At 53.6% G+C, this 24,821-nt stretch overlaps 1 protein-coding gene across 9 annotated transcripts in view; it reads right to left on the bottom strand.

Annotated features, from left to right (window-relative positions):
* Positions 1 to 643: 643 nt before the first annotated feature.
* NACC2 (NACC family member 2) overlaps positions 644 to 24,821 on the bottom strand; it is a 72,953-nt gene continuing 48,775 nt past the window's right edge. For 6 of the 9 annotated variants that reach the window (XM_083807789.1, XM_083807782.1, XM_083807788.1 and 3 more), the window contains 5 exons: positions 18,972 to 19,898; positions 10,626 to 10,793; positions 7,893 to 7,998; positions 7,493 to 7,590; positions 644 to 5,232 (listed from right to left, as the gene is read on the bottom strand). In XM_083807789.1, the coding sequence (XP_083663915.1) occupies positions 4,733 to 5,232; positions 7,493 to 7,590; positions 7,893 to 7,998; positions 10,626 to 10,793; positions 18,972 to 19,836 (1,737 nt within the window). In that variant the 5' untranslated portion in view covers positions 19,837 to 19,898 and the 3' untranslated portion in view covers positions 644 to 4,732. Of the gene's footprint in view, positions 5,233 to 7,492; positions 7,591 to 7,892; positions 7,999 to 10,625; positions 10,794 to 18,971; positions 19,899 to 20,629; positions 20,808 to 21,241; positions 21,475 to 24,821 lie in introns of those variants that run through there. The other 3 variants (XM_083807783.1, XM_083807784.1, XM_083807786.1) reach the window with 3 other exon arrangements.

The raw sequence follows: 24,821 nt of genomic DNA, 5'->3' as shown, positions 1-24,821 counted from the left end.
CCCATTTTACCTCGAGCCTGCCGAATGTCTTCTTCCTTTATGAGCAGTGCTCAGCAGATGAAAGGGGCCTCGTGTTCTGGCTGACACTGCATCCTTCTCGACCCCAGCCCTTGAGCCTGACCAAGGGCCGGATCCGGCTGCGGGGCTGCGGGTGGGATTTAAAGCACAACAACCAGAGAGCAGCCGAGGAGGAGCGTGTGATGTGTGGGGGGTGTCAAACCCAAAGCCAGAAGACCCGCCAGCCCGGCCAGGCGAAGTGCGGGGAGGACCCTCTGAAACCCCAAATGCTGGGAGAACCGCTCGAGTGACAGCGGTGGCATCGCGTGGCGCTCTTCCACATCCACACCCCGAAGCCGAGCCTGGTCCCTTCTCCCCCCGTCACACCCAGCTGGGGGTCCCGCGGCTCGTGGGGAGCCCGTGCTGCCCCTGAGTCCCCAGAAACCTGTTGCATCGTGCCCCAGGGACCCGTCCCAGGGCCATGGGATGCCCTGCCAGCACCCTCCTCGTCGGTACGAGGCATTTAGGGCATCGCCCCTGCACCGGACATCGCCCCTGCACCGGGCATCCCCTACCTGCAGCACTGGTAACATCCATCGCCGATTAGTGACCTCCAGAAAACAGAGCAAACAGAGCGAAGGAAGGCTTTTAATTGTAATTTACTTTATTATTTTGTAAATGTGAATTTTACAAAGCGTTTTACAATTAATGATCACGTTTTTGTTGTTTGTTTTTTTTTTAATGGATTTTTCATCATATGAAAACAGCTATGAGCACAGTTTCAACTGGGGGGGGGGTCCTTAATCCTTTTTTTTGTTTTTAGTTACTGATATATCGTGTCAGCCATGGCTACAAAATAACAGTCTTAACTATACAGAGTAAGAGCACATAAATACTAGTGAATAATGCACGATAAAAAAAAAAAAAGCTAGCATCTTTCGTGGCTGAGACAGTTGAGAAACATAATTCAGTGGTACTGTGAGATTTTTCTTACAGCACAGAAAGTATTTTTAACAGTCATGAATTACAGTACTACTTAATACCCTATGAAGACGCTTTAAAAACAACCTTGTACTTTTAAGTCCTTTTTCCCAAACATCCTGTCCAAAGGATTAATGTTCTATTTGAATCAAGTGCCATCCAAATGTTCAAGTCAAAAATATTTTATACATTTATACTTAGTTGTTTATTTATTTATTTATTTATTTTTTTGTCTGCTAAAAATAGTATTGCAAGTTTTGGCTTTTATTTTGACATAAAAATCACAATGGTGTGCAAAACGCTTACAGTGGAAGAAACTCGTCAGAACACTTGAAGGTTTTTCCAATTCGAGCGCGCTCGACTTCGCGGATCCAGTTTGTCGGCTGCTGGGGCACTTTCTGCTTGTTTGCTACAAAACTCCCTCATTCTGAGAGCCACCTTACAGCAAGCCCCGGCTGTCTCGGGCAGGGTAATACGCACGTTTGCAGCTTGCTCGCTGACAAAATGACAAATTTATACAGCAGGAACACTTTGAAACAGCAGTTGGAGCCCAAGACAGCTATGAACTCTCAATTTTGTGTTTAGGATTTACTGCCGGCAGAGGCAAACAGGGCTTGTCTCTTAGTTTTCAGTTGGTTAATGGGCCATACACCCTTCTCCACTCGCAGCGAGTTATTTCCATAAAAATAAGCAATCGAACAAAACCTTAGCAGTAAAGCGGCCGAGGACAGGCGCCGCCAGTCCTTCGCAGAGCACCACGCCCGCGATGCGGCGCTCGGAGGCGCGAAGCGGTGCGCGGCGAGCCCCCCCGACCACGGGACCCCCATCCCAGGCACCCCACGAGCTGGCCCTGCCCCGCCGTCATCGCCCCCGTGCCCACCAGCACCGGAGCCACCGCCAAGCACCGTCCCCAAGCATCAGCCGAAGCATGAGGAGCGTGGCAGCGAGGCCGAAGGCCATGCAAGCCCTTCGGCAAGTGGCGGCACGGGGACGGCACGGGGACACCCGGTGCCACGGGGGGGGACGGGGGCCGGCGGCCACGCGCCGCGACGGCTGCGCGGAGCTCGTACGCTCACGCTGCGATTTCTTTAAAGGTGCTTGGTATAACTTTAGATATATAATATACATGTAATATTGCTAATAGTCAAGCATAGGAATAAAGGTGCAGACATACCATAAATACTGATGCTTCGATTTTACACTATCAGACCTAGATGAATGCAGTTTCCTATTCACATTATAAAGCAGCCCCAAGTTCTATAATTTAATATAGTGTCGTAAACAAAGAGGAGGAAGGAGTCGGTTATGATCTGATTCTCTTAATTTGTTTTCCTTGGAAAAAAATGATCAAAAAATTCTAAGGCACTCAGGAAAGCCGCATACAATCGATGGACTGCTCTGTTCTCACGTTACATTCAGTATTTTAAAGGGGTTACTTTTTTTGTTTTGTTTTTCGGAAGAATACAATCATTATCCATATAACATTTTCAAACATATCATTAATCCTCCACACACAGGAAACATTAGTGCAAAATGCTTGCCCTCATCTACCAGATAAGGAAAAACCCAACGCCCTTCACATTTTAGAAGTTTGCCTTCCTAATAATAATAATTAATAAAACAAACAAACCCAAATCAAAAAAAAAAAAAAGAAAAAAGGAAAAAAAAAAAAAGAAAGAAAAAATGAAAGAAAGAACCCCAAAAATATACAGGAAGTTGTGCTAGGTATAAAAATATATATTTTCACTGTGCAACTCGACTCTCTTCAGATTCTCTGTCCTAAGCCATTCAAGTACTGCTGCCGCTGTCCCCCGGGGACGCCCGTCTGGGAGCTGGTTTGGTCCAGGACACCTTGAGCCGGCCGGGAGCCCCAAAGTGCCGAAGGGGAGGAGAACCCTTCCCGCTGCCCACCCGCTGCCCACGGCCGCGGGCGTTTCGTTTGACGTGGGTAAAGTGCAAACAGGGCCCGGGCTGTGCCGGTCCCGCGGCCCTGCGGCATCGCGCCCGGCTCCGCACGGGGCCGGGGGCACCGGCTGCCCCCCGAGCCCGGCCACACCGCGGGGCGAGGGGGAGGCAGAGGGGAGCCCCGCGTTCATTTGTCTGAGGGCAAAGAGCAGTGGAACGCACGAAGTGCCGGACAGCTTCGTTATCACGATGCAAAAAAACAGCTTCAAGTATCGAAGAAAACAAAACACGCGGCCAAAGGCTGGGTCAGCCTCTCACCCCTCCCCTTCCCTAACTCAAACACAAAGACGGAAGAAAACCCTGAGCAAAGCGCTGTCTGGATTCAGGAACCAAAGCAGGAAAGAAACAGAAGAACACAGCCACAGGAGCCTTCAAAAGTGACTATTTGTGCACTTGTTCAGAGATCCACACTTATTACAGGACAAACTGTAAATACCTTTAAAGCAGGCCTGTTAGTCACAGTAAAAATAAAAAATAATAATAATAAAAAAAAAAAAGCCATACTTGGCTTTCACATGGCTGCCCCCATCCTCAGCATCATCACGCACGAGCCTGGTGCCCGCGGGCACCCCATATTTCCCCATCCCAAGCTGGGGTGTATGGGGCCGGGCAGCGAGGCCGCACCGAGCCGCGGCTTTGGGGACGATGGAACGGGATCCCTCGGGGGATGCCCCGCAGCACGGCTGGGTGCCCTCGTGGATCCGTCCTCGCCCAGCTGGGTATCCGCAGGCAGCCCGGCCCGGGGACAGCAGCTCTGAACCACAAGCAGGCGGATAAATCACACAGGGCTTCTTCCCAGGAGGGCCCGTCTGGAGGACGAGCCAGAGGCGAAACACCTCCTCCTCCCAGCGACCACTTCATGGAGGGGCACAAAGCTAATTAAAAAAAAAAAAGAAACACAAAACGACCCTTTTTGTACCCAATACACTGCAGCTAAAGACGGAAGAGCAGACTGCTGGCCCCAGCGAGGTCCCAGCCTACGGCAGCCACCAAGGGAGGCGGCTTTGGCAGCCCCCCCATGGGGCGCCGAGCAAGGAGAAGCAGACAAGGAGCCGCTCGGGGCGGGAGAGCGAGAGGAACGAAACCCAGAACCCAGCCGCATCGAGAAACAACACCAAAGGAAAAAGGGCAGGGCTCAGCCTGCAGCCCACGCATCCTCCCTGCACGCACGCCTGGACGCGGGGGCAGCCCCCGCTCCCTGCGCCGGGTCCTTCGCCGACCTTCCACCGACAGAAGCGTTGAACAATTTCCCCCACCCTGTGCCACTTGGCTAGAGCCGTTCCGCGAGAGAAAATCCTTGCCAGTCAAACCACTCGTACCCTAACACATCTTGCTTTCCTGTGAAGCGACGGTGAAACTCTCTTTTCAAGGAAAAGGTTAACGATGGCTTTACTTCTGAGCTGAGTAATGGATGGGGTGGTGATGGCGGGGGTGGTTGGGGGGGTGTCTAGCTTTTCTCCTCCCCTTCTTAAAAAAAAAAAAAAAAGGAAAAAAAAAAGGAAAAAGCTACAATCTTATAGACTAACCTCAGGAATATCAAAAAAGGAGCCCAATAGTTTTTTCTTTTTTTAAGTAGGTCGCCACAGACCTAGTCGTTTACAGTATAACGAATGCGATTATTTCCTTCATAAATTTTAAATACAAGCAGAATAAAAATCACATTTTTTTCAGGCAACAGTAGCAGTTCAGTAGGTAAGTGGCTTGATCACATTTTTGTTTTGTATTAGTAATGCATGCAAGCAGCTTTAGTATTACAGATCCCTTATAGGTCACAAAACGTTTGCTCTCTTTATAAAGTCCCTCCGTAAGTACCATCTTGTCTTCTCACTGGAGTTTCGGGCCGGCTGGAGGAGCCAGAACCTTGTTCAAAAGGTTGCGGAGTGCTTTGGGTATCCGATGCCATAGCATCTGTGGCAGCTGCCTCTTGTATAACAGAGCCAGCCCCTTCGGCATCCTCGCTCTGTTCAAAGGACTGGCTGGATCCATTGCTTAGATCTACGTTCACCGTGTTAGTTCTCAGAGCTACTATAGTTCCTGAATCGCTCCTCCTTTCTGCATAGATTCGCTGCTCAAAGACCTGAGCAGAGTTGGGCTGGAATTCGGGATCCAGGGGGACACTGTTTGTGGTGGAGCCCATGACCGTGCGGTACATCTCCATCCCCTCCGGCAGCATGGACTTAATCTTCGGGAGCCAGCGCTTGCGGACCCGGCGGGCGTTGGTGCACATATCGGCCGCTATAACATTCATCTCGCTTTCCTTAAAGCTCGGGGCAAAATTCTGACAATACACTGCAAAGACAGGGATACACAGAGCTGAGGAGTCAGAGAAGCAGCACCATGAGGCCGAGAGACTGCAGCCTCGCCCGACCTGCACACGCGCCGATCGCCGGCGGGTGCTCCCGGGCGGAGGAGCTGGGACCCGCAGAAAAGGACTCCTCAGCTCCAGGGATAGCTGGGAAGGGATGCAGTGGGAAGGCACAGAAACCCCAAAGGGACTGGAGGAGGTGGGGTGGAGAAAGACCAAGCACTCCCTGGGGACCTGGAGAGCCCTGGCGTCACAAAGCTCCTGACCACCGGCCCCAGCCGCCAGCAGGGAAAGCCCAGAGGAGAACGGGGTGCACAAGAGGGCAATGGAGGCTCTTGAAAACTCATCAATGGCTCCGAGGACCACAGCACTGCATGGCTAATGGGAAGGGGTGAGCTTCAGCATGCCACCACGTGCATGGGGACGGGCCAGGACTTTCCCTAGCCAAGCCCTGCAGCACCTCGGGCAGCCCTGCTCTCCGTGCGGGTCAGGCTCCTGACGCTGTGGAGCAAGGTCCAAGTGCTGCCTTCACAAACAGCCACCAGCTGCAGCTTGTGCACTGGCTGCTTCTAAAACTCAAGAAATCTTACGCCCTGCACACAACAGCGTGCTGCAGGCACTGTCACTGGACAACGAAGCCTTTCCAACCTCCAAAATGACCTCTGAGCCTCAACAGGGAGCACAGCTTGGCTGAAACGCTGCCTGCCCGGGCTGCCGGGGGGCTCTCGGAGAGCTCCACGCACAGGCAATGGGCAAGCGCCAACAGCGCTGCCTAGTGATTTTCTCTTCATGTAGTGAACATCTGCTGGTTTATCCCTTTCCTCCACGTGCTGCAGGTCTCAGAGGGTGGCTGGAAGGCCCCTGGAGTTCAGCAGCACAGCAACAATCAGGGAGAGAAAAAGATTTATCTTCCAAATCTCTCTCTCTCAAAAAAAAAAAAAAAAAGCTTAGAGTTTCATTTTCCAGCACAATATTTACATAAAGATTTACTATCCAGAATCCAGCGAGGGTGAGAGAACATTTGCTTTCCACCATATATCAAGCACGCGCTGGATGGGCTCCGCTGTGCCGACCGTCAGCGCCGCCCGCAGCACCGCGCTGCTCCGGCTCCAGCCGGCGCCGTGTCGGCAGCGCCCCGGCACGCAGGGGGAGCTCGGTGGTCACCTTTAACCACGGGTTTCTGCCGCAGATAACTGAACCACCCCGGTGCGAGTAACACAACTTTCTTTTATCAGCACTGGCTGCTGGGCACAAGCTCGCCAAGCGAAGGGCAATCCGTCAGGCACCCCACACTGGCTCCAAAGTCAGAGCGCGGTGTAAGCCGTGAAACACGGGGACCTTACCTGCACGACGGGGGAAGGGGTGCTCATTTTGAACAGCTGAACCTTTCGGGCCCCAGCTCTAAGGCGGCCCAGCTGCTCTACGGACAGACCTGCTGAGCCACGCGGCACGATGCAGGGCTTTGTTTGGGGTTCAAACGTTAAAAACAGAAGCTAGTGCTGCTTTACGCAGTCTTTTAAAGAGGAAATTATTTGCAGCAGGGCTCCCTTCAATCGTTTAAAAAAAAGTCTATAAAGCATATCCAAGAAAAAAAATTGTAAAACTGAAGAAACATTGCCAGGGAGATGGTGAGAGCAGCTTATCCCATGCTACACTGGCCAGAGCAGCCAGAGGACCCCTCCAGCCAGGGACCCCTTTATTGCTCAAGACCAACAGCAGCAGAAGCTCGGGGCACCGAAACACGGCCAGGGCACAGCTGGGCCGGGAGCGGCACCCAGGGCTGCACCGAGGGCAGGTTGGGGCTGGATTCGAGCTGCACGCTCTGCTCCTGCAAATCAGCGTGCTGGGCAGATCCCTGCACTCGGATGAACTTGAATGCGAGCCTGAGCCCTAGGGCAATAAAAGCCAGGGCACGGAGACCTGGTCCTGCAGTATCAAGCTCCGCTTGATGCCAAAAGCTTGATTTTGATTTCCTTCTTAGAGCACCCAATAATTAACTGGGAAATTTTGGTCTTGAAACATAGCAAAACAGTTAAGCAGCAATAATGCTTTCTGTTCAGATACTGCCAAACAACAAAAAAAAATCAGACCCAAAAAATGACATGAAAAATTAATTTCCCTGTAACCTAATTTCACCATATAAGTTCCCCCTATAGCGCAACAGAGAGGGCCTTCCCTGCTGAGGTTTCGGCTTTGCTCCCGGCATGCTGTTCCAACACAGCAGCAGTAAACCTCTCTCCTTACATTTCACTGCATTAAGGACCCTGCTGTCCAGGGGCTTCCTGCTAGGGTCGCTGGTGGAGGACCGGATTCCAGTTCCGCAGCTATTGGCAAGGGTGTTCCTGCAAGAGAGGCAAAGGAAGATCCTTACGCTGGGGACTCCGGGCCCAGCAGCCGTCCGAAGCCCCGCACAAAGACACCGGCCTCTTCTACTTAGTTTGTGCAGGGGGCACCAGGCTACGAGATTTTAAGGCGCAGAATTGGAAAACCTGGTGTCGAGGCTCAGGCATTGCTGAGAAACAGCAGAGAAAGGAGCGTGGCATACACAGAGGATGGCGTGCTCACACATCATCTGCTAACGTAGTTAAACCACCAGAAAATAAACTGAATCCCTCGAGGGAGCACGGGCTGCGAGAGGACATACCGATCAAAGAACGTGGCCAGAAGACGTCTCAGGAGGACCTTGTGTTTGACACCGGCACATAAGTGGCAATTCATCAGCTGCCCCCGCGTGATGTAAACACCTGAGCCTGGAAGAGAGGGAGAATTCAAAGTTAAGTCCTAGTGCTGCTGACAGGGGCTGCCTTCGACCCGGGATTTCTGCTTTGCTGCTCGGTCACAGCCCCAACACAGCCCAGAAGGGAGCGTGCAGCCAGCAGGGGCCTGGGCAAGCCTGGTGGGGTCGCTACCGCAGCCCCTGGGGGTCTTGGCAAGAGCCAGGTAGTGGCATTCCCAATTTCAGCCACGCAGGAAGGAGGTCTGTGGAAGTCAAATGAGTGGAATTTTTCTCTCTCTTTTTTTTTTTCCAAAGGCACACAGGACAAGGCTTTATCCTGTGATTCTATATATACAACCAGATTATCTATTCTTTCTGAAGGAAGAAAACCCCAAACCGTTTGGCATTTTCTTTTCTCCAGTGAAAGATCGAAGAACACAACTAAACTGAAAACAAAAAACCCACCTAGCACAGAAGGCAGCACTCATTAAGCTACAGATCTAACCGTTTCCAAAAATCCCAGCCCGTAACCTCTTGATACTTCTGGTGAGCTGGGAATTTTTGCTTCTAATGCACAGAACTGCTGACTTCGAAACACACGGGCTTTAAGGATGTTCTCCGGCAGCTGGAGGAGCCCTGCCAAAGCGGCTTTACCCGTGCAGAGGTTTGGCAGCAGACCCTGCAGCTTCCTTCCCCTTCCCTACCGAGCGCCCAGCGGACAGGAGCACACTGCCCCGGGGGCAGGGGGAAACTGGGGCTTGGGGCTGGGGCTTGCTTTTAATTAGGGTTAAATAACGGGCGATAGCAAGATCCAGTACACCCTACGCTCTCGAGATATAAAAACATCCACCGGAGGAATAAAATTACCTCCTGGATTTCCAGCACAGCCTTCAGATTACTGTCCTTAATCTCCGGGATGAAGGCAGAACTGCAGAGGGGGGTGGCTGTGCTGGGGGAAGGCAGCACCCCCGGCTGGGGGGGCCCCGGTTCTGCTGCTGCATGGGGCAGTGTGCCCACTGAGCCCGGGGGCGCTGGAGCCCGACCTTCGTGGAAAAAAGCTTGCAGAAGGCGAGCGAGCACCAGTGCGGGTTTCAGAGCAGCTCCGCGCACTGCATCTGCCCGTCGGATTTACTGTGATCACTGCAAGGCTGGTTTAAGACCCTCTCAGAGAAAGCTGCTGAAGTTTGCAGAATCAGTTATGGCACGAAAAATCCGAGACAAAGGAAAATGCTCGGAACGGAGAGTTTACACGAGCCCTGGGTCCGGCCCCCCCGGCTTGGGGACAGCACTTAGCCGCGGCGCCTTTCTGCCCCCAGTAGCAGTATTTTAACACATGAGCCAGAGAGAACGCCAGACCCTACCAAGGGTAACTTCACTTTAATAAATAAAAAATAACCCAGGCAGCCGCTATCAGTTAGAGATATTAATCTACTTTTTTCCAGATTGAAAAATGTAAATCAAGCAGAGCTGCCTCGAGCCAATTTGCAGCTCGCACTGTGAAAATAACCTGCACCACTTGATGTTTTTAAGAAGTCTCACATAAAATGTAAATGGGTACAAAATGAATATTCCAGATACAAAATAAATACTGGTGGCTTTGTGCTGCGTTATGGTGAGTGCTTTTCACTCCTGCCTGCCCCTGCAAACCCACCGTTGATCAGACAGGAGCCGTTCTGGGCAATCCCTGAAATTAAGATTCCCTCTGCAAACCGAAGACAAAACCCTGCTACTCACCCAGAGATAAGAGGCCAGAGGGAAGGGACTGCTGGTTTGGATTGATTGCGCTGCCGTACCTCCTTTTTACGGCAAGAGCTTTGCAGGTGTAAATGAGGCTGCAGGTAAGGGACGTGGCACACAGGGCACCTCACCCACACAGCTACACTGGGGGAAAACAGGCAACTGCCACGCTGTGGGGGCAGCAAAAAGGATCTGGGGGTGCTTCCCGAAGGGGACTGTAGCTCTTCACACCAGATTTGATGCGGACACTGCAGCACGGCCGCTCTGCCCTGCCCTGTGCCCAGCCCTGCAGCACGGGGACCCCCGCAAGCTGAAGAGCACCACCTCCCACCCCAACGCCCCTACGTCCCTCACAGAGCAGCCCTGAATTCTCCAGGGACTGTAAATTGCCCCCAAACCCGAAAATAAAGATGCATGAAAGGACCAAGCAAAATTGATTCCTTCTCCTCCTTCCAACCGCAGCGTACGACAGCTTAAAACATCCCCCATTTAAAAAAAAAAAACTTCGACAGGTTTTTCAAAGCTTGTTCACTGACACAGATTTAATTTCTATTGCTTTGTAAATCTTATAGTGTGATGATTTTTTTTTTTTTTAAGATCTGTGCATCTAAATCAAAATACAATTGCAATGCAGCCCACACCAATCAGGAAGAACACAAGCTGCAGAATTCAATTAAAATGCTAAATTAATTCAATTGAATAAATCCTGTTAATGACACATTTTTCTATCAGCAAATTAAAGGAAACTTAGAACTTTTTTTTTTTAAAAAAGATGATTGGTGATGAATAATCCAGAAAGACACTGCAAGGGCACACAAAGCACACGGCTCCAGCAATGGCGCAAGATGAAGAACGCATTTCAAGAAGAAAAGTATCAGTGATCTCCAGCAATTGCCAAGCCAAGGAAAGTTCCCCCCTTATTACCTGCAACGAGCTCGAGTTTCTCTCCAGGATCTCCCTCTGAGTAGAGTTTTGGGTGGCAGCGGTATCCAATTTGACTGATAAGACTGGCTGGGAGAGCAACTAAATCCCGGCGTATGAGGACACAGGAGCGGTTCTCCAGCGGGATCTGCTCTGGCTTTTCTTGAGCAACTTCAGAATTAAAAGGGAAAGACATTAACACGGATAATTAGGCAGGCACAACGTTAAGAGAAGGTCAGGTTTCAGCTTTTCACAGAGCTCCTGGAGTCACCCCTCCCTCCAGCGGCCGCTGCCTCGGGTCCGCAGCCCCATGTGGAGGCCCACCGGGCTCTCCACGGGCGGCAGCAGCCTCGCGGTTGTGCCTGGATGCTGCGAGAGGGACTCCTGGAGCCTAATTACACTTTAACTGGTTCTAGGTTAATCATTTATGAAAGTGGGCAGCTCTGCACACCTGCCGCCAGTCTGGAAATGAAGCATGCAGCGCCGGCTTCCCCGAGCACTCGCAGAAGAAGAGGATGGCAATCCAACAGCGGTCTCTAACACTGCCACTAAACTGCCCGGATTTCATAAATATCTACCTCAGTACCGTAACTGCTTCTCCTGATGTTTTCCCCGCTGAAGTTACGGTCAGGCTTCGCAGGCACACACCGCCCCAGGGACAGTCACCAGCTCACCTCCCTCGCCACGACAAAGCGTGACCCCAACCAACAGACCAAAAAGTGGCGTTGAGCGGCGGCTGCAGGACCCAGTTACACGGCTGCCATTTCCCTGCTGCCACCCCTGCAGCACCTCCAGAGCCCACCACTGCCCATCAGCAAACACCGGTGCTGGAAAGCCCACGCAAATGCTTGAAAGTACAAATCCCAGCAGAACAGGGCTGACACGGGCGTACAGGGACTGCGGATGCACCGGGACAGGCTGGGAGCAGCTACAGCTCCTGGGTTTCATCCCAGCAGTACAGCGATCTGTCCTTTCCCCCCAGGAAGGGCTGATAACGTGGCAAGCGCCGTGCACGAAATCAAGTCCAGCTCTATGCTGCGATACCCGTGAATACCGATAAAAGAAAGACCAGCAATTAAGAGTTTCTGAACTCGAGACGTTCCCTCCTCAGGAGGCGACGTGCTCCGCAGCCGCGACGCCCTGTGGGCCGTGCTTCCTCTCTGCAGATAAACCGGCCGGTTTTGCAGGCCTGTTGCTGCAGTAACGGCACAAAGGGTCAGTGTTCCAGCTGGGACGTGCCCACCGTATCCAGTTGCTCCCTGCCACCACCGCAGGGGCCGGACCCGTCGGCGCCCTCCTCCCTGCAGCACCAAGACCCTGCGCTGGGGCTGCGAGGGGTGCACGGCTCTTCCCTATGCCCCGCACCGCGCTTCCTTGTGTGACTCAGGACCGATGGCAGCAGCACAACCCACGTGCACACCCTCACGCCCGTGCCCCTCACCATCGCAGCCCCGTTACCCGCACAAAGTGGCCGTGCTCCGTCCTGCTGCCGTGCGGGTTTGCGGGCAGGAGACCTGATGGACCTGTGTGCCCCGACGGGGATGGGCAGAGCGCATCCCATTCGGCACAGAGCAAACAAACCAAAAGCAGAGGGGTGCAAATATCCTATTTATACCAGGAAGAAGAAAAACAGCCAGCTCCGCCGTCCTTCAGACACTTGGTTCCGGCCACAGAAGCACTACGGCAGCACAAAGGCCCCCGTGAAATAAACACAAATGTGGAGGGGGAGAGGATGAGCAGCTCCTGGGAGGCACCGCAGGAAGCTCCCGGCCAGCGTCCCCCACGTGCTTCTCTGCCACGTACAAACCGAACCAGACTCCATCACGTTCAGATTCCATGGGCCACACACAGCACTTGTTCTGCTGATAAGTCCCAGCAACCTTGGGATGTCCAAGGTCTTTAACAGCAGCAATGGGAGAAAGGCAAACCATGCTGCTGGGGTAAGCGGCTGCCGACAGCTGCCAACAGCTTTCTGTCTTGCATGCACGACCCTGAACCAGCGGGTCACAAGGCAGAGGTGACAATGGGGCCACGTCGGCGCACATGGCTTGTGATAATTGCGATAATTGTGATAAATGCTGAGAGGGAGAGCATGCCTGCTCCCAATCCTCTCTGCACACGCACGGCGTCCACGCTGCCGAGCAGAAAACCACCACAAAACCCCACCACGAACAGAAGCAAGATGCTCTGCCCTATTTGTGTGAAACCACACTTTAATTTATTTTTTTAAACTAATGACTCAGGTAAGAATTCCCCGAGATATTTATCACCACCTACAAACTAGCAGATCTTAGGCTGCTGAAGAGAAGCTGGGCAGATACCGATGCTCAGGAAGGTTTTTAGAGGCCTCCAGTGATTTTTTTTTTTTTTTTTGCAGGTATGAAGGCTGCAGGTCTCCAGAGGAAGCAATTGCAATCAATACAAACACTTCAGAGCAGAAGGGACAGCCAGAAGGTCCTCACTACTTCTGAGCTAATACTTCTATAATTGAAAAAAATAAAAAAATAAAAAGAAGTCAGGCTTGGGACTGAAATAGCAACGGGTTGCTGTTGTGATCACACCGGTGTTCCTTCAGATGGCTGCGTTGGGTAAAACCCGCTGGCAGCACCAGGAGCAGGCAGAGCTGCAGGGGTGCCGCGTGGCGCCGGCCGTCCATCGCGGCACATGGGGGCTGAGGGGCTGACGGGGCTGACGGGGCTGGGGGGCTCCTTTCGCCCCACAGCACCCACCCGGTGGTGCCCCGCACCCCTGCGGCCCTGCCCTCCTCAGCTCGGCCCGGCTGAAGAACCGGAGCTCCTTTGGTGCGTTACCAGGCGAGGCCAGGCCCACCTCCTCCACCTCCCGCCGCACGCAACCGCTCCACATAAAACCAGGCTGGGGCACCACAGAGCCCAGCGTAGCAATAACGAGGCACACAGGAGGGAAGAGAACAAGCGCTGCATCAGCACTTTTCCTGGAGAAATTTCAAAGAATGAGGTGCCAAACCCGCTTCTTGAAGGAAAAGCGGCTTTTGAGGGAAACAGCGGCGACGCGCGGAAACCCGCACCGGGGAGAGCTGGTGGCAATCCTGCCTCACGAGCACTCCTTGCTTTTGAAGTCAGTTCGTCTTACACACATGGAGCCACGGAGAAGTTAACGTTTCTTCTGGCGAAATCAAATACTTCTCAAAAACAACCCAAAATCTGATCTGAAAAGACCAAGCACGCCTGAACGCACTATTATAATTTGGGCACATCTCTCCTGCCGTCTACAAACCCCTCACTAAACATGCGCACAACCGATTTTTGGAATTCGTCTCGATTCAAGCATTAGCACAAATTCAATGCCGCCAAAGAAAAATTAGCAAAGATTGAGGGCTTTCAGCTCCCCCAGCCAGCAGATAGCCATCGCCGCGCACAGAACAGTTATGTAAAGCCACGGGACACAAGGGACACTTTGGTCCCATGTTCTCAAAGAAAGCAAGTCTGTTTGGCCTCTGTGCGCGGAAGAACAGGATAGTATTCGCTTCTAATTAATGTGTATCTTCGGAGGGCAGCAGCTCCTTCCCTTTCAATGGAAGGGCAAACAATGCGAAGGATTGTTTGGTGCAGTTTTGTCCTCGACCAAGAAAGCAGCCTACCCGCGGCCTGCAGGAAATCGCTGCAGAGGAAGCAGCGACGGCCGCACGTCGGACGCTGAGGGATTTTATTTTTTTTCAAATACACACTTTCTTCTGAAACTTGTAGGGATGCTGCAGCTTGTCATGAGCAGTGTGGGGTGGGAAACGTGGTGAGGCTGCAGCAGGCGCCCAGCGTCTGCTCCTGGCTCGTGCCCTCCCTGCCACGTCCCAGAACCGCTCCCGAGCCCCCGCTTCCCAGCCTGCGCTCTCCTCTTGGCCATTCGCTGAACATAAACCACACCAGCGGGCAGGGAACGGCAACTTTTCGTTTAGGGATGGGAATCTGAGACGCAGAAAGACTGGAGCGATGAACCCTCACCAAAAGCTCACCAAAATCCAGATGACAGAGCCACAAGTCGCGAGCCCACTGCCACCAAATCACCTCCATCCGCTCTGCGCCAACACTTGGATAATTTCCCCCGTTCTCTCCTGAGAAGTTCCTTTCCAAACGGCGGTGCTTTACCAACGTTTGTATCCCGCTAGCCCATTTTCCCCCAAAATACACCACCCTAAAAATAGCACCCCCTGGCACGGCGGCCCTGCGGGGAGCGGCTGCCCGGAGCCTGGTGTGCCTGCCCGCACCGGCCGCACGCGTGGGCTGGGTGTGCGATGCAGACCCAGCCGGGACAGTTTACATTTTACAAATGGTACATTTATAACAGCGCGCTAGAATGCAGAGATTTGATTTGTGACCTATTTATACAGGGAGGTAATCTGGAATTAGTATAGGAAAAATATTACTGGTTTATAAATACCCCTATCTTGCCTTGCTGCAGACCTCAGCCAGGAGTGAAACATCTGCCAGCCTAAAATTAAACATCTGTGCTTTACGGTGCGGAAACCGGGACCAGTTCACTGCCTAAAAAGGGCAGCGGCTGCCTGACCCTGGGGCTGGCTCTGTCCCCTGTCCCCAGCCCGGGGACGTGCTCCTGTGGCAGGGGGCAGGTTTGTCACCCTCACCAGCACCTCCGCACCCGCAGCTCGCAGCCCTGAGAAGCCCCCGCGCAAAGCCAGAGCAAAAGCACTCTGGGTAACACCCAGGGCATGCCCTTGGGAGCGCTTTGGTTCCTAAAAAACGCACAAATCCTTTGCTCAGGGCATCCTCCTGCCCACGGCACCAGTGTCTGACCGGCCCCTGGACCGTGCTGCTCCCGGCTGCGCCACGCGCCGGCTCCACAGCTAACACCAGCTACTTTATTCCGAGCGCAATTAGCTGGCTGCGAGATGTTAATGGGTTCTTCGCTACTGGCTGCGACTTCAATTGTTGCAGCGTTTCTCTTCGTAGCTCAGTTTGGGATACTTCGCAGCCTGCGCCGGAGCCGCTCATTACAGATTCTGGGTTGTTTCTTGCCCTCTTTCCTTACTGTCAGGAATCAGAGGCCAGGAGAGAAAACTATTCTCTCAGCTAATTACCACAACTATTCTATAATGGCTATTTTAGATGAATTTTTAATGAAGCGTGCTCTTGTCAGTTCGGGATTTCATAACTTTCAAGTCCAGCCTTTACATCCCAGCGATTTGCTGCATAAAGATTTCTTCTCCCCTGCAAAGGAGTGCTCGGCGAGCGGGAGGGAAGGGGGACCCTCGCCTCGCGCAACCTCGCCGCTGCCTGTCAAAATCGAATTAAAGGCATCTGCTAAGCAGCAAGCTGACTGACAGGAACGCAGAAACCACGCCAAGCATCTGCAAGTCCTGCTGCAGCCCACTTCAGAGCAGGCCCACGGCGCTGTAATTAAGAAGGATAAAAATACTTTGCTTTTGTTTAATATTTTCCCCGAGTTGTGCATTCCTCTGATCAGATGCTAGGAGCCTCAGCAGCCTCCCCAGCGTCCTCCAGGCCTGTGTTCTCCAGGTCCAGACCAACGTACGGGATCAGGAGCCACGCGGCACGCCACCCATGCTTAAGGTGTGGACTTGCCCTTGCATTTATCTGCAGCCCCTTCTGCACGCCCTGTGCTTTTTCCTGTGCATGCCACCGCTGCTGCAAGATCCCCGTCGCTGCGCGAGGCTCTCTCCTGCTCCCCCTTCCACCACCCTTTGCCAAGGTCGAGATGTGCTCGTCGCCTCTTGGATCCCAGCCTCGGAGAGCGTTTCTGAATGCAAAAAGGGGGCGAAGAAGAACAGATGAGAAAGCCCACGGTTGGGACTTGGTGCTGCCCCGGCCAGGCGTGGGCGAAACCCGCGGCTGGGGCCGGCACCAGCACCCAGGCCCAGCGCCGCTGCTGCTGGGCGGGGAGAAAGTGCAGAAAGAGAGGGGAAAAAAAAAATCTCGGAAATTCAGGGCTTAAGCTGCTGTGCTCTTCTCTGGCTTTGTTTTTGTTTTTACAAATGGGGCTCCTGGAAACCTTGGCAATCTGTTTTAAGCGGCTCCCCCCTCCCCCAGGCCTTTGTGAGGCTGCGGGCTCTACATGCCAGCAGCAGGATTAGCTGGCTCGCTCTCTTCCATCTTACGGTGTTGTTATTCTGCACCTTTTGAGGGTACAGTTTATCCCGAGTAATTAAAACACAGTTAGCTGTACAAGTCCCAGCCATAATGGAATAGCTTAGATTTTTTGTTGTTGTTGTTTAATCTCTTTTTTGTGTGCCCTGTTTTCCAGGAAGCCTGATACTATAGCTGGCTTATTTAAAACAGGAAACTCCCTTGAAATGTGCTGGTGCGGAAGAGACATTTTAGCAGAAATGTGGGATAGCGCAGCCTCGCCGGGGCTGCTCGGCGCGGGGCAGAGCCACGGCTGGGGCGCTGCCCACCTCGTGCCAGCTCCTGGCGCATCCGAGCGGTCCCAGGCTTCTCCCTGCAGGAGCCAGGCAGGAAAACCTTCCTTCCCTGGGACGACCAGCTCCCACGTGAGGGCTGGACGGCTGAAGCGCTGCCAGCGACGCCCAAGAAAGCTGCTCGCCTTTGCAGTTCTCCAGCTGGAAGCACGCTGGTGGCGCGGCAGCGAGAATCGGGCACCATCGCCCGCCTGGGTAATAGCTGCCTCCTGCTCCATCCCGCGGCTTTGTCCTGCCACAGCCTCCTGGCGTCCTGCAGAATTGGTTTTGTTCTGCTGCTATATAAACTGGCCCCATGACAGAGAAAGGCAAACACAGCGTACAAGGCTATAATCCCATTTCTCTGAAGAATAATGCTCCAAGCGCTCAGCACTGAGGACAAGCCCATATTACTCACTGCGTGCTCTACAGTGGGAAAACACAAAACAAAATAAAAACAAAACCAGCATGCGGGAAAACAGCCTTAATTCTGCTCGGCTCGACACCAGCGTCGGAGTGCCGGCTGCTGGCACAGCCCCGTGCCCAGCGGGCACCCGGCCGCGGGACACCCTGTCCCCATCTGCCCGGCACGGGTGGCGTGGACACTGCTCAGAGCGCGGCGGAGAAAGCAGAGAGGCTTTAGAGGCTCGTTTTCTCAGCAGATATTTGTGATCTTGAAATAGCATCACTGCCACTAGCGTGCCTTCCCCCTTTTGCATAGGGTTTAGGAATTACCGCTCATCTGTTTGCTGCCTGGCAGGCGGACGTGCCGAGGGAAGTTCGGGCTCCTGCTCTTTGGGAAGGGGTGGGACATCGCCAAGCCTCAGGACCAGGCGAAGCAGGCTTTGGGCAGGGGAAAAGGTGGCGTTTGTCAAGTCTTTTCCCTTGCTTAAGAATAAAACCAAACGGCTTTGAGGAAAGCATGCCAGCTCCTCAACAAACGAGTTCAATATTTGCAAAATTAGCCCAGCAATCACAGCAAAGCAGCGGCACGCAGAGGCGGCCCCAGGCTCGGGGCCACCAGACCCAGCGGCTCGCTCAGCCCGTGGAGACGGCCCTGGAAGCACACACAGACAGTCCTGGAAGCACACACAGACCCGAGCCGCCGCCGCTGGCACCCCTCGGTCCCGCGCCCCCCAGCCCTGCACCATGCCCGGGCAGCAGGACCGGCAGCCTCACCCAGCCAGAGGGGAAAGAGAGGGATTCCAGTTAGTTATGGGCACAGCGGTTCTAATACAGAAATAAAACGTTATCAATTTGCTTTTCCCTGCTCGACTACAATGCGCCAGGCTGCTCTGGCACAGGAAACGGGTGCTACTGCAAGCAGGGGGGAGCAAAGCCTCCCTGCTTTCCTTTCTGCAGATATCCCTAACGAGCATCTTCTGTGAAGATGATTTATTCGATGACGTTCGGAGGAAGGCAGAAGAACACACTTGCCACTTATTTCAAAGGGCCAGGACAGAGGGAGGGTGCCTCACACCCCACGGCCCAGCCAGGCTGCCTTGGGCTGATGCCGCCCTCCACGGGCGCCCCACGGGTGCCCCACGGGTGCCCCACAGCACAGGGGATCGGCCGCGGGGACAGGCGCCCACTGCGCGGCGCTCACCAACGGCCTGCTTGGAGGCTGACGAGCCCAGTTTGGGTGACGTAGCCTCTGACCTAAAGTGTCCCAGCTGGGGACACGGCACGTGAGCGGTGGCACCGGGGGACCTGCCCACGCCATACCAGGACAGAGGCTTCCACCGCCCCAGGCTGCTGAGCTCAGATGTCCCCCGGCACCGAGCCCACCGCCGGCGCTGCGCTCTGCAACGCACGTGAACGAGCAAAGCGCCCGAAGCCAACAGCCTGACAACAGCCCCCAGCTACCTGCACTGCCTGGAAAAGGACCGAGCGAAAACTTGGGGAGAGCAGAAAACCAAAGGACAGAGACGGTTCGTTACCAGAGTAGCCTCCCGAGGACTTGATGTACATCTGCCCGTACTGCTCCTCCACCATGGTGTCGTACGCCTCGTCGTCTTCCTCGTCCTCCTCGTTGTGGTAGGACGTGGGGCTGTCGGTGGTGGGAATGCTGCTGGCGCCGGGGCTGGTCCGCTCCCCCTGCGAGTACTGCACCTGCTGCACGTTGGGCAGGAGGGTGGCCAGGTTGGGCACCCCATAGTAGGAGACGCGGGACAGCTTCAGCGGGCCGGCGGCGGGGCCGCCGCCTCCCGCGCCGTCCCGGGCGGCCGGCTCGAGGGGTCGCTTGGTTGCCAAGCTGGGCACGGCGGCCGCCTGCAGCTCCAGGTTCTCGTGCTTGACGCGGGTGAGGAGCGGGATGGGCATGGAGGGGGACATGACGTAGGGCGCCGAGGCCGACTGCAGCTGGTTGCAGGGGCTCTGCGGCTCCGAGCTGGGGTCTTCGATCATGGCGGTCTGAGAGTCACAGTGGGGAGAGCTCACCTTGAACATCAAGTCTGTCCCTTTCTCCACGATGTGCTGGATCTGCAGGAAGCCCGCCGTGTACATCACCACCAGCTGCTCGCTCGCAGCCATGGTGAGCTTGCCGGTGTAGCAAAAGGAGAGGATCTGCTGGAAGCAAGCGGGGGGCACCGTCCCCGGCAGCTCGAAGGCGTTTTTGCTGTTCCCACTGAACAAGTCTCGGAAGTAGAGGCTGCTGGCGGCCAGCACCGCCCGGTGAGCCTTGAAGGCTTGGCCCTTCACCACGATGGAGACATCGCAGTACAGCCCCAGCAGCCGCTGCTCGTTCAGGCAGCCCAGAACGGTGTTCCCGAAGTTGGGAATCTCTATGTGCAACATCTGCGACATGGCTCAGGATCAGCTGGAGCTCCTCAGACATTCAATGCAGGGATATCCAAAGTAGGGCACATCTGAAAAAGGGAGAAGGCAGGGAGAAAGGAACAGCGTTTTTAGACAGTCCACCGGCACACGCAGAAGCAGAGGAACCAGCCTCGCCGCACATCAAAGGCTCCGAACTCAGCTTAGAGCCAATGCAGAAAAGCAATTGCTTATAAAATCACTTATCGATGTTTCTAAACAATGCTGAAAATGCTATTGGAGGATGGCAAGGGATATTCCAAAATTCAAATATTTTCTTAAAGTTGTGGTCTGTTTAAATAAACACCACTGATTTATTCCCCCCGGGGTTTACTTTATGCAGGAAAATCTGAACCGTAATGGGAGAGGAGAGAACAGTAAAGCACACGTAAAATAGACAGACCTTGGGCAGCATTATATAAGAAACACAACAACAACCACCGGCGATGTCGAAACTACAGAAAAGATATTTATAAAGCACCGTGCCATTTTGCCTGAAACAAATACAGGATTCTGTCGGAGCAACAGCTCCCATGAAAAAGCACTCCACAAAGCGACCTTCCCATTTGCGCCAGAAAGAGGAAGCGTTTCGACAGTCAACCCCCCTTCCCGACAGAATCACCCCGAACCAAACGGCGCTCGTCTCCAAATTCAGGCAGACGGGTGCTGCGGGAGCTGCCCACCGGCCGCCGGACCCCCCCGGACACGTGCCCTGGGGTTGGGGGTCCCGGCACAGCCTGGGACAGCCCCCCCCCCCCCTCTTTCTGTCCCCCCACCCCGGTACCTTCCTGCGGCGGGGGCAATTCCGCCTCTCACATCCCAGGGGAAGGCTTGTCCGAACGCGGAGCCGGTGCGCGAGCCCTGCGCGACGCCGAGGCGGTTAATTTTAGTGCATTCTGGGCACTAAAACTCCGGCGAAGCAAAAGCACTGCGTATTCAGCGGCACGCAGCCATAGCCCAGGACCCCCCCACCCCATCCACCCCCCGCGAGCTCCGTGCCACGGTCCAGGAGATTTAAAATCCACCCCCCCCCCCGGCCTTCAACGCTGCTGAACAAAAACTACGTTTAACTAGTACCGAAAGATCACAAGACCATCATTAAAAATAATAATAATAATAAAAAAAGAAGTTCATCAGAGAAAGATCAAAAAAAATAAATAAATCTGTTCCGAAAAGAGAATAACCCACAAAGAGCTGCTCTGTTCCCAGTGCTGGGGAATTAAAAAAAAAAAAAAGGGGGAAAAAAAAAAAAAGAGTCCTATCTGCAAGGCCACGGGGTAACAGGAAGAAAAGGGAACGCGCTCAGAGCCAATTTAATTGTATCTGCATGGTTAAAAAAAAAATTCTTCCGAGCGAGGAACTTCTCGGTCCCCTCGCCGCCTGCGCGGGCACGTACCTTACAGACCGCACATCCAGCGCCCGCCGGAGGGTCCCCGGCCCCTCCTTATCGCCCCGCCGGCTGCGCTCTGTGCGGCGACGGCGATTGCTCAGGGGGAAAAAAAAAAAAAATAGTATCAGCCCCTCCGTTTGTATCTGCTGTAGCTCAAGCTTTTACCAAGTCAAATCTCCACGGCAGTGCACAGCATCTAAATGAATAGGCCGGATGCAGATTAACATTCAGGCTGCTCTCTGCAATGAATAGAGCCCTTTGATTAGGGACCTGAAGTAAATGCCAGTTTCAAACCGAAGCTTTAAAAACAGAGAAATATCAGTGCCAGAGGAATGCTCTCAGTGTTGGTACAAGACAGACTTTTGATGAGTCACTGCAATGCAAACAAAGATGGCAGAAATACTGTACTGTATGCTGATGAAATGCTTAGTGGTGCCACGGCAACTGAGACAGGTTTTAAATTTATAGTGCAGTTTTGCATATGAATTACGCTGTAAACTGCCTCCCCTGCCATCTAGTACATCCAGAGTGTCAAAGCATTTAAACTATTCCAAACAGTCTGCAGCGCTGGCACTGCTGCTGGTAACTCCTCGGGCTGGGGAAGGGGCGGCGAGCACAGCATCCCGCACCCCAGCACCCCCACCCCGCACCCCAGCACCCCCACCCCGCACCCCAGCGCCCCAAAATCCTGCCCTGAGCCCCAGCATCCCCCTGCCGCCACCCCAAAGGGGCGCAGGAATGCCCAGGTCAGCAGGAAATAAAGAAATAAAGGTGCTCTGTGGGCAGCCACAGGCATGGCCCACCTCCCGCCAGCCCCCCCCCCCTCCCCGAACATACAAGAAAGCCTTTCAAATGCAGGAAAAATGTTTACCCCTTGGGGAAAGCTTCTTTCAGTCTGTGGCTGAATCCACTAAAAGCAAATCCATTTGCTTAAGTAATGAAATCCTAGTCACATTGTCTCCTGGATTCAGATTTTAAATTACCTTCGCATTTATTGAGCATGTTTGGTGCTATTTTCTGGGAAAGAGGGTGGGGCCTTACTTTGCTTACTTATCTCCTGCCCAGAGCATTTTTATCTCAATTATTGCTCTAGGATTTGTTTCAATGGCTCTGCTCAGATGGTCACACGCAGTTCGAATTTAAGAGATTAAAGATCGAGCCACCCTTAGACAAGGACAACAGAAGTGCAGACACGGCCTGTGGCACTCCATCTTGGTCCGTCCCCAGATTTTTGGCCCACATCTCCGCTTTGCTGCCCCGGTACCTGCCTGGTGAACCGAGCGGTGCCCCCAGGACCGCGGCGAGCCGCCCCCATCCCCATGTGGGTGCCCGCCCTCAAACACGGTGACTTCCCCACGTCCCCCAGCACCGCCACCGCCCGGCAGAGCTCCCAGTTCGGCCCAGGTCGCCTCTGCCTCTTGCCGATGAGGGAAGTAAAGGCGTGGGGAGGTGGCCAAGGCGACCACACATCGCCACAAGGAGGTTGGAGAAGACACCGCAATGGCCAAGCCCAAAGGCCTCCTCCAACCACGACGCTGACAACTCGTCCAAAAAGTCACTGAGCCTCCCCCAGCAAACGCAGGTTGACTCCAGATCTGTAAAAATTCCTGAATTTTTACATGTGTTTTACGCTTTCTGCTTTCGTCACATCAGCTGGGGTGGCAGGAGGGGACATGGAGCGAAGGCGGCCTCATCCCCATCCAGCCTCACCTCAGAGCAGTGCCCACGGGTCCCCAGGCCCGGCAGGGCTTGGGCAGGCCGTGTTTTGGGGTTTTAAGTCAAAAACTGACATTTAAGCGAGGGATCCTTTCTGGCAGCTCAGGGCAAAGGTCTCCATGGGGTGCGAGTCCCTGCTCCCCCACCAGTCCCCCCCGGCCCACGCCGGCCCCATAGCAAGCCTCCTTCTGAGGTCCGGCCTCCACGGGGAGGCTTGCTTAGGGGAGTCAGCCCCGGTGGCACAGAACGAACTAACTTAAAACAGATAAGAATTATTACCATTGCTTCGAATTTACTCTACGAACAGGCCAGGCATGCCAGGAGGCACCCACGGCTCAAAAATAACCAGAATTGTGCTGGTTCGGGATATGTCTACGCCGGCGAGTCAATGAAACCAGTGCCCCAGCCTAGCAAATTACTGGCAGATTTCATTTTAAACTTGCCATGAAGCATCAGAGTTTGAAGCAAGATGCTCTCTCCATTCCCCCCCTGCTCCCGGCAGGTTTCTGCTCACAAACCAGCCGGACCCCACCAGGTGAGCGCCCGCACTGCCAGCCCCTGGCAGAGAAAGGCTCCGGCAAATGAAGAAATAATGGTAAAAGCAGCGACACCACCCGATGTCTGGTCTGGAAACACTACCCAGAACACAAGCAAACACTAAAGAGCTTTCAGAAGCCCAGATGACTTAAATTGCAGGCCAGGAGTGGTGGTTTTTTGTTTCTTCCTCCTCTTTTACCTCACCTCTTCGTGGCAGGACTACGGGTAACCAAAATAAGACCAAGAAATGAGATAATGTCGTCTTGGAAGCCAAGCAGAAGCTGCCCACCACCACACCTCGCATCCCCTAAAACCAGCAGCAACCAGCCATCACCACAGCGAGAGGGTGAAGCAGCAAGTCCCTGTAGGGTGATCAGACTTCTCCCAACCCCAGAACCCTTGGACAAAACCAGACCGAAAACAAACAAACCACCCCCTCCTAATTATTTAAGGTATGTGACAACCGAAACAAAACATCGTTTTGTTTTCTAATGGAAGCCTCTTACGTGAGCTGTTAGATATACCAGGACAATTTGTACGTTTCTGCATGACTTCTGTAAAGCCACAGCCTTTGTCACAAGAAGTTCATAAAAAATTCAGCTGTCATTTGATACAACTTCTGTGAGAGTTTCCAGGTTCTGCATTCACATGCTTTGGGGGGAAAAAAAAAAGCAGGTTTGCTCTGTCCTGAAGTATTTTTCTGCTCAAAGGCCTGAAATGTCAGGGCTAGACAACAACAAAGAAAAATGCATCGACCTGGAATATGATGCTGGCATCAGATCTCCCACGGGAGTAATCAGAAATAATTAGATAATTTATTTAAATTGTCTTTTCCTTAGCCAACAGGGAAAGGGGAGTCGCAGACTCAACCAAAAAAAAGAAAAAAAAGGCAAAAAGGGTTCCTAAAAAAGGGTCCCTCCCGTAACTTTCTGGGAGGTGAGGTGGCCGAGGCAGCAGCGGGACTGCGGGAGGACAAAGGCAGCAGAAACCCTCCGGCGGCCGGGGACAAAGCGCCGCAGAGGGCTGCCCCGGCCGTCCCAGGAGCACAAGAAAACAGCTGAAAAGTCCGGCCCTGGAGGGCCCCAACGGGTCAAAAGAAACTTCCCTTTCTTCTGTGAATGAGGAGAGGGAGGGAAAATAATAAATGATTATAATAATCAAATTTTTAAAAATCGCACCCCTGGGCTTCAGGCTGCCGGGGCTGGAGCTGGGAGGTGCCGATGGCGCGGGGCCGTCTCTGCTGGCAGCAGGGATGCTCGCTGACGGCCCGGCTCCGGCTGCAGGGTTTGGGGCTGTTTTCCCCCTTTTCGTGAGGAGGGAATGCGCTTTTTTA

The sequence above is a fragment of the Anser anser genome, assembly GCF_964211835.1.
Source record: "Anser anser genome assembly, chromosome: 21".
Taxonomy (NCBI): domain Eukaryota; kingdom Metazoa; phylum Chordata; class Aves; order Anseriformes; family Anatidae; genus Anser; species Anser anser.
The sequence above is the reverse complement of the archived record's forward strand: the minus strand, read 5'-3'. Positions and strand labels throughout refer to the sequence as shown.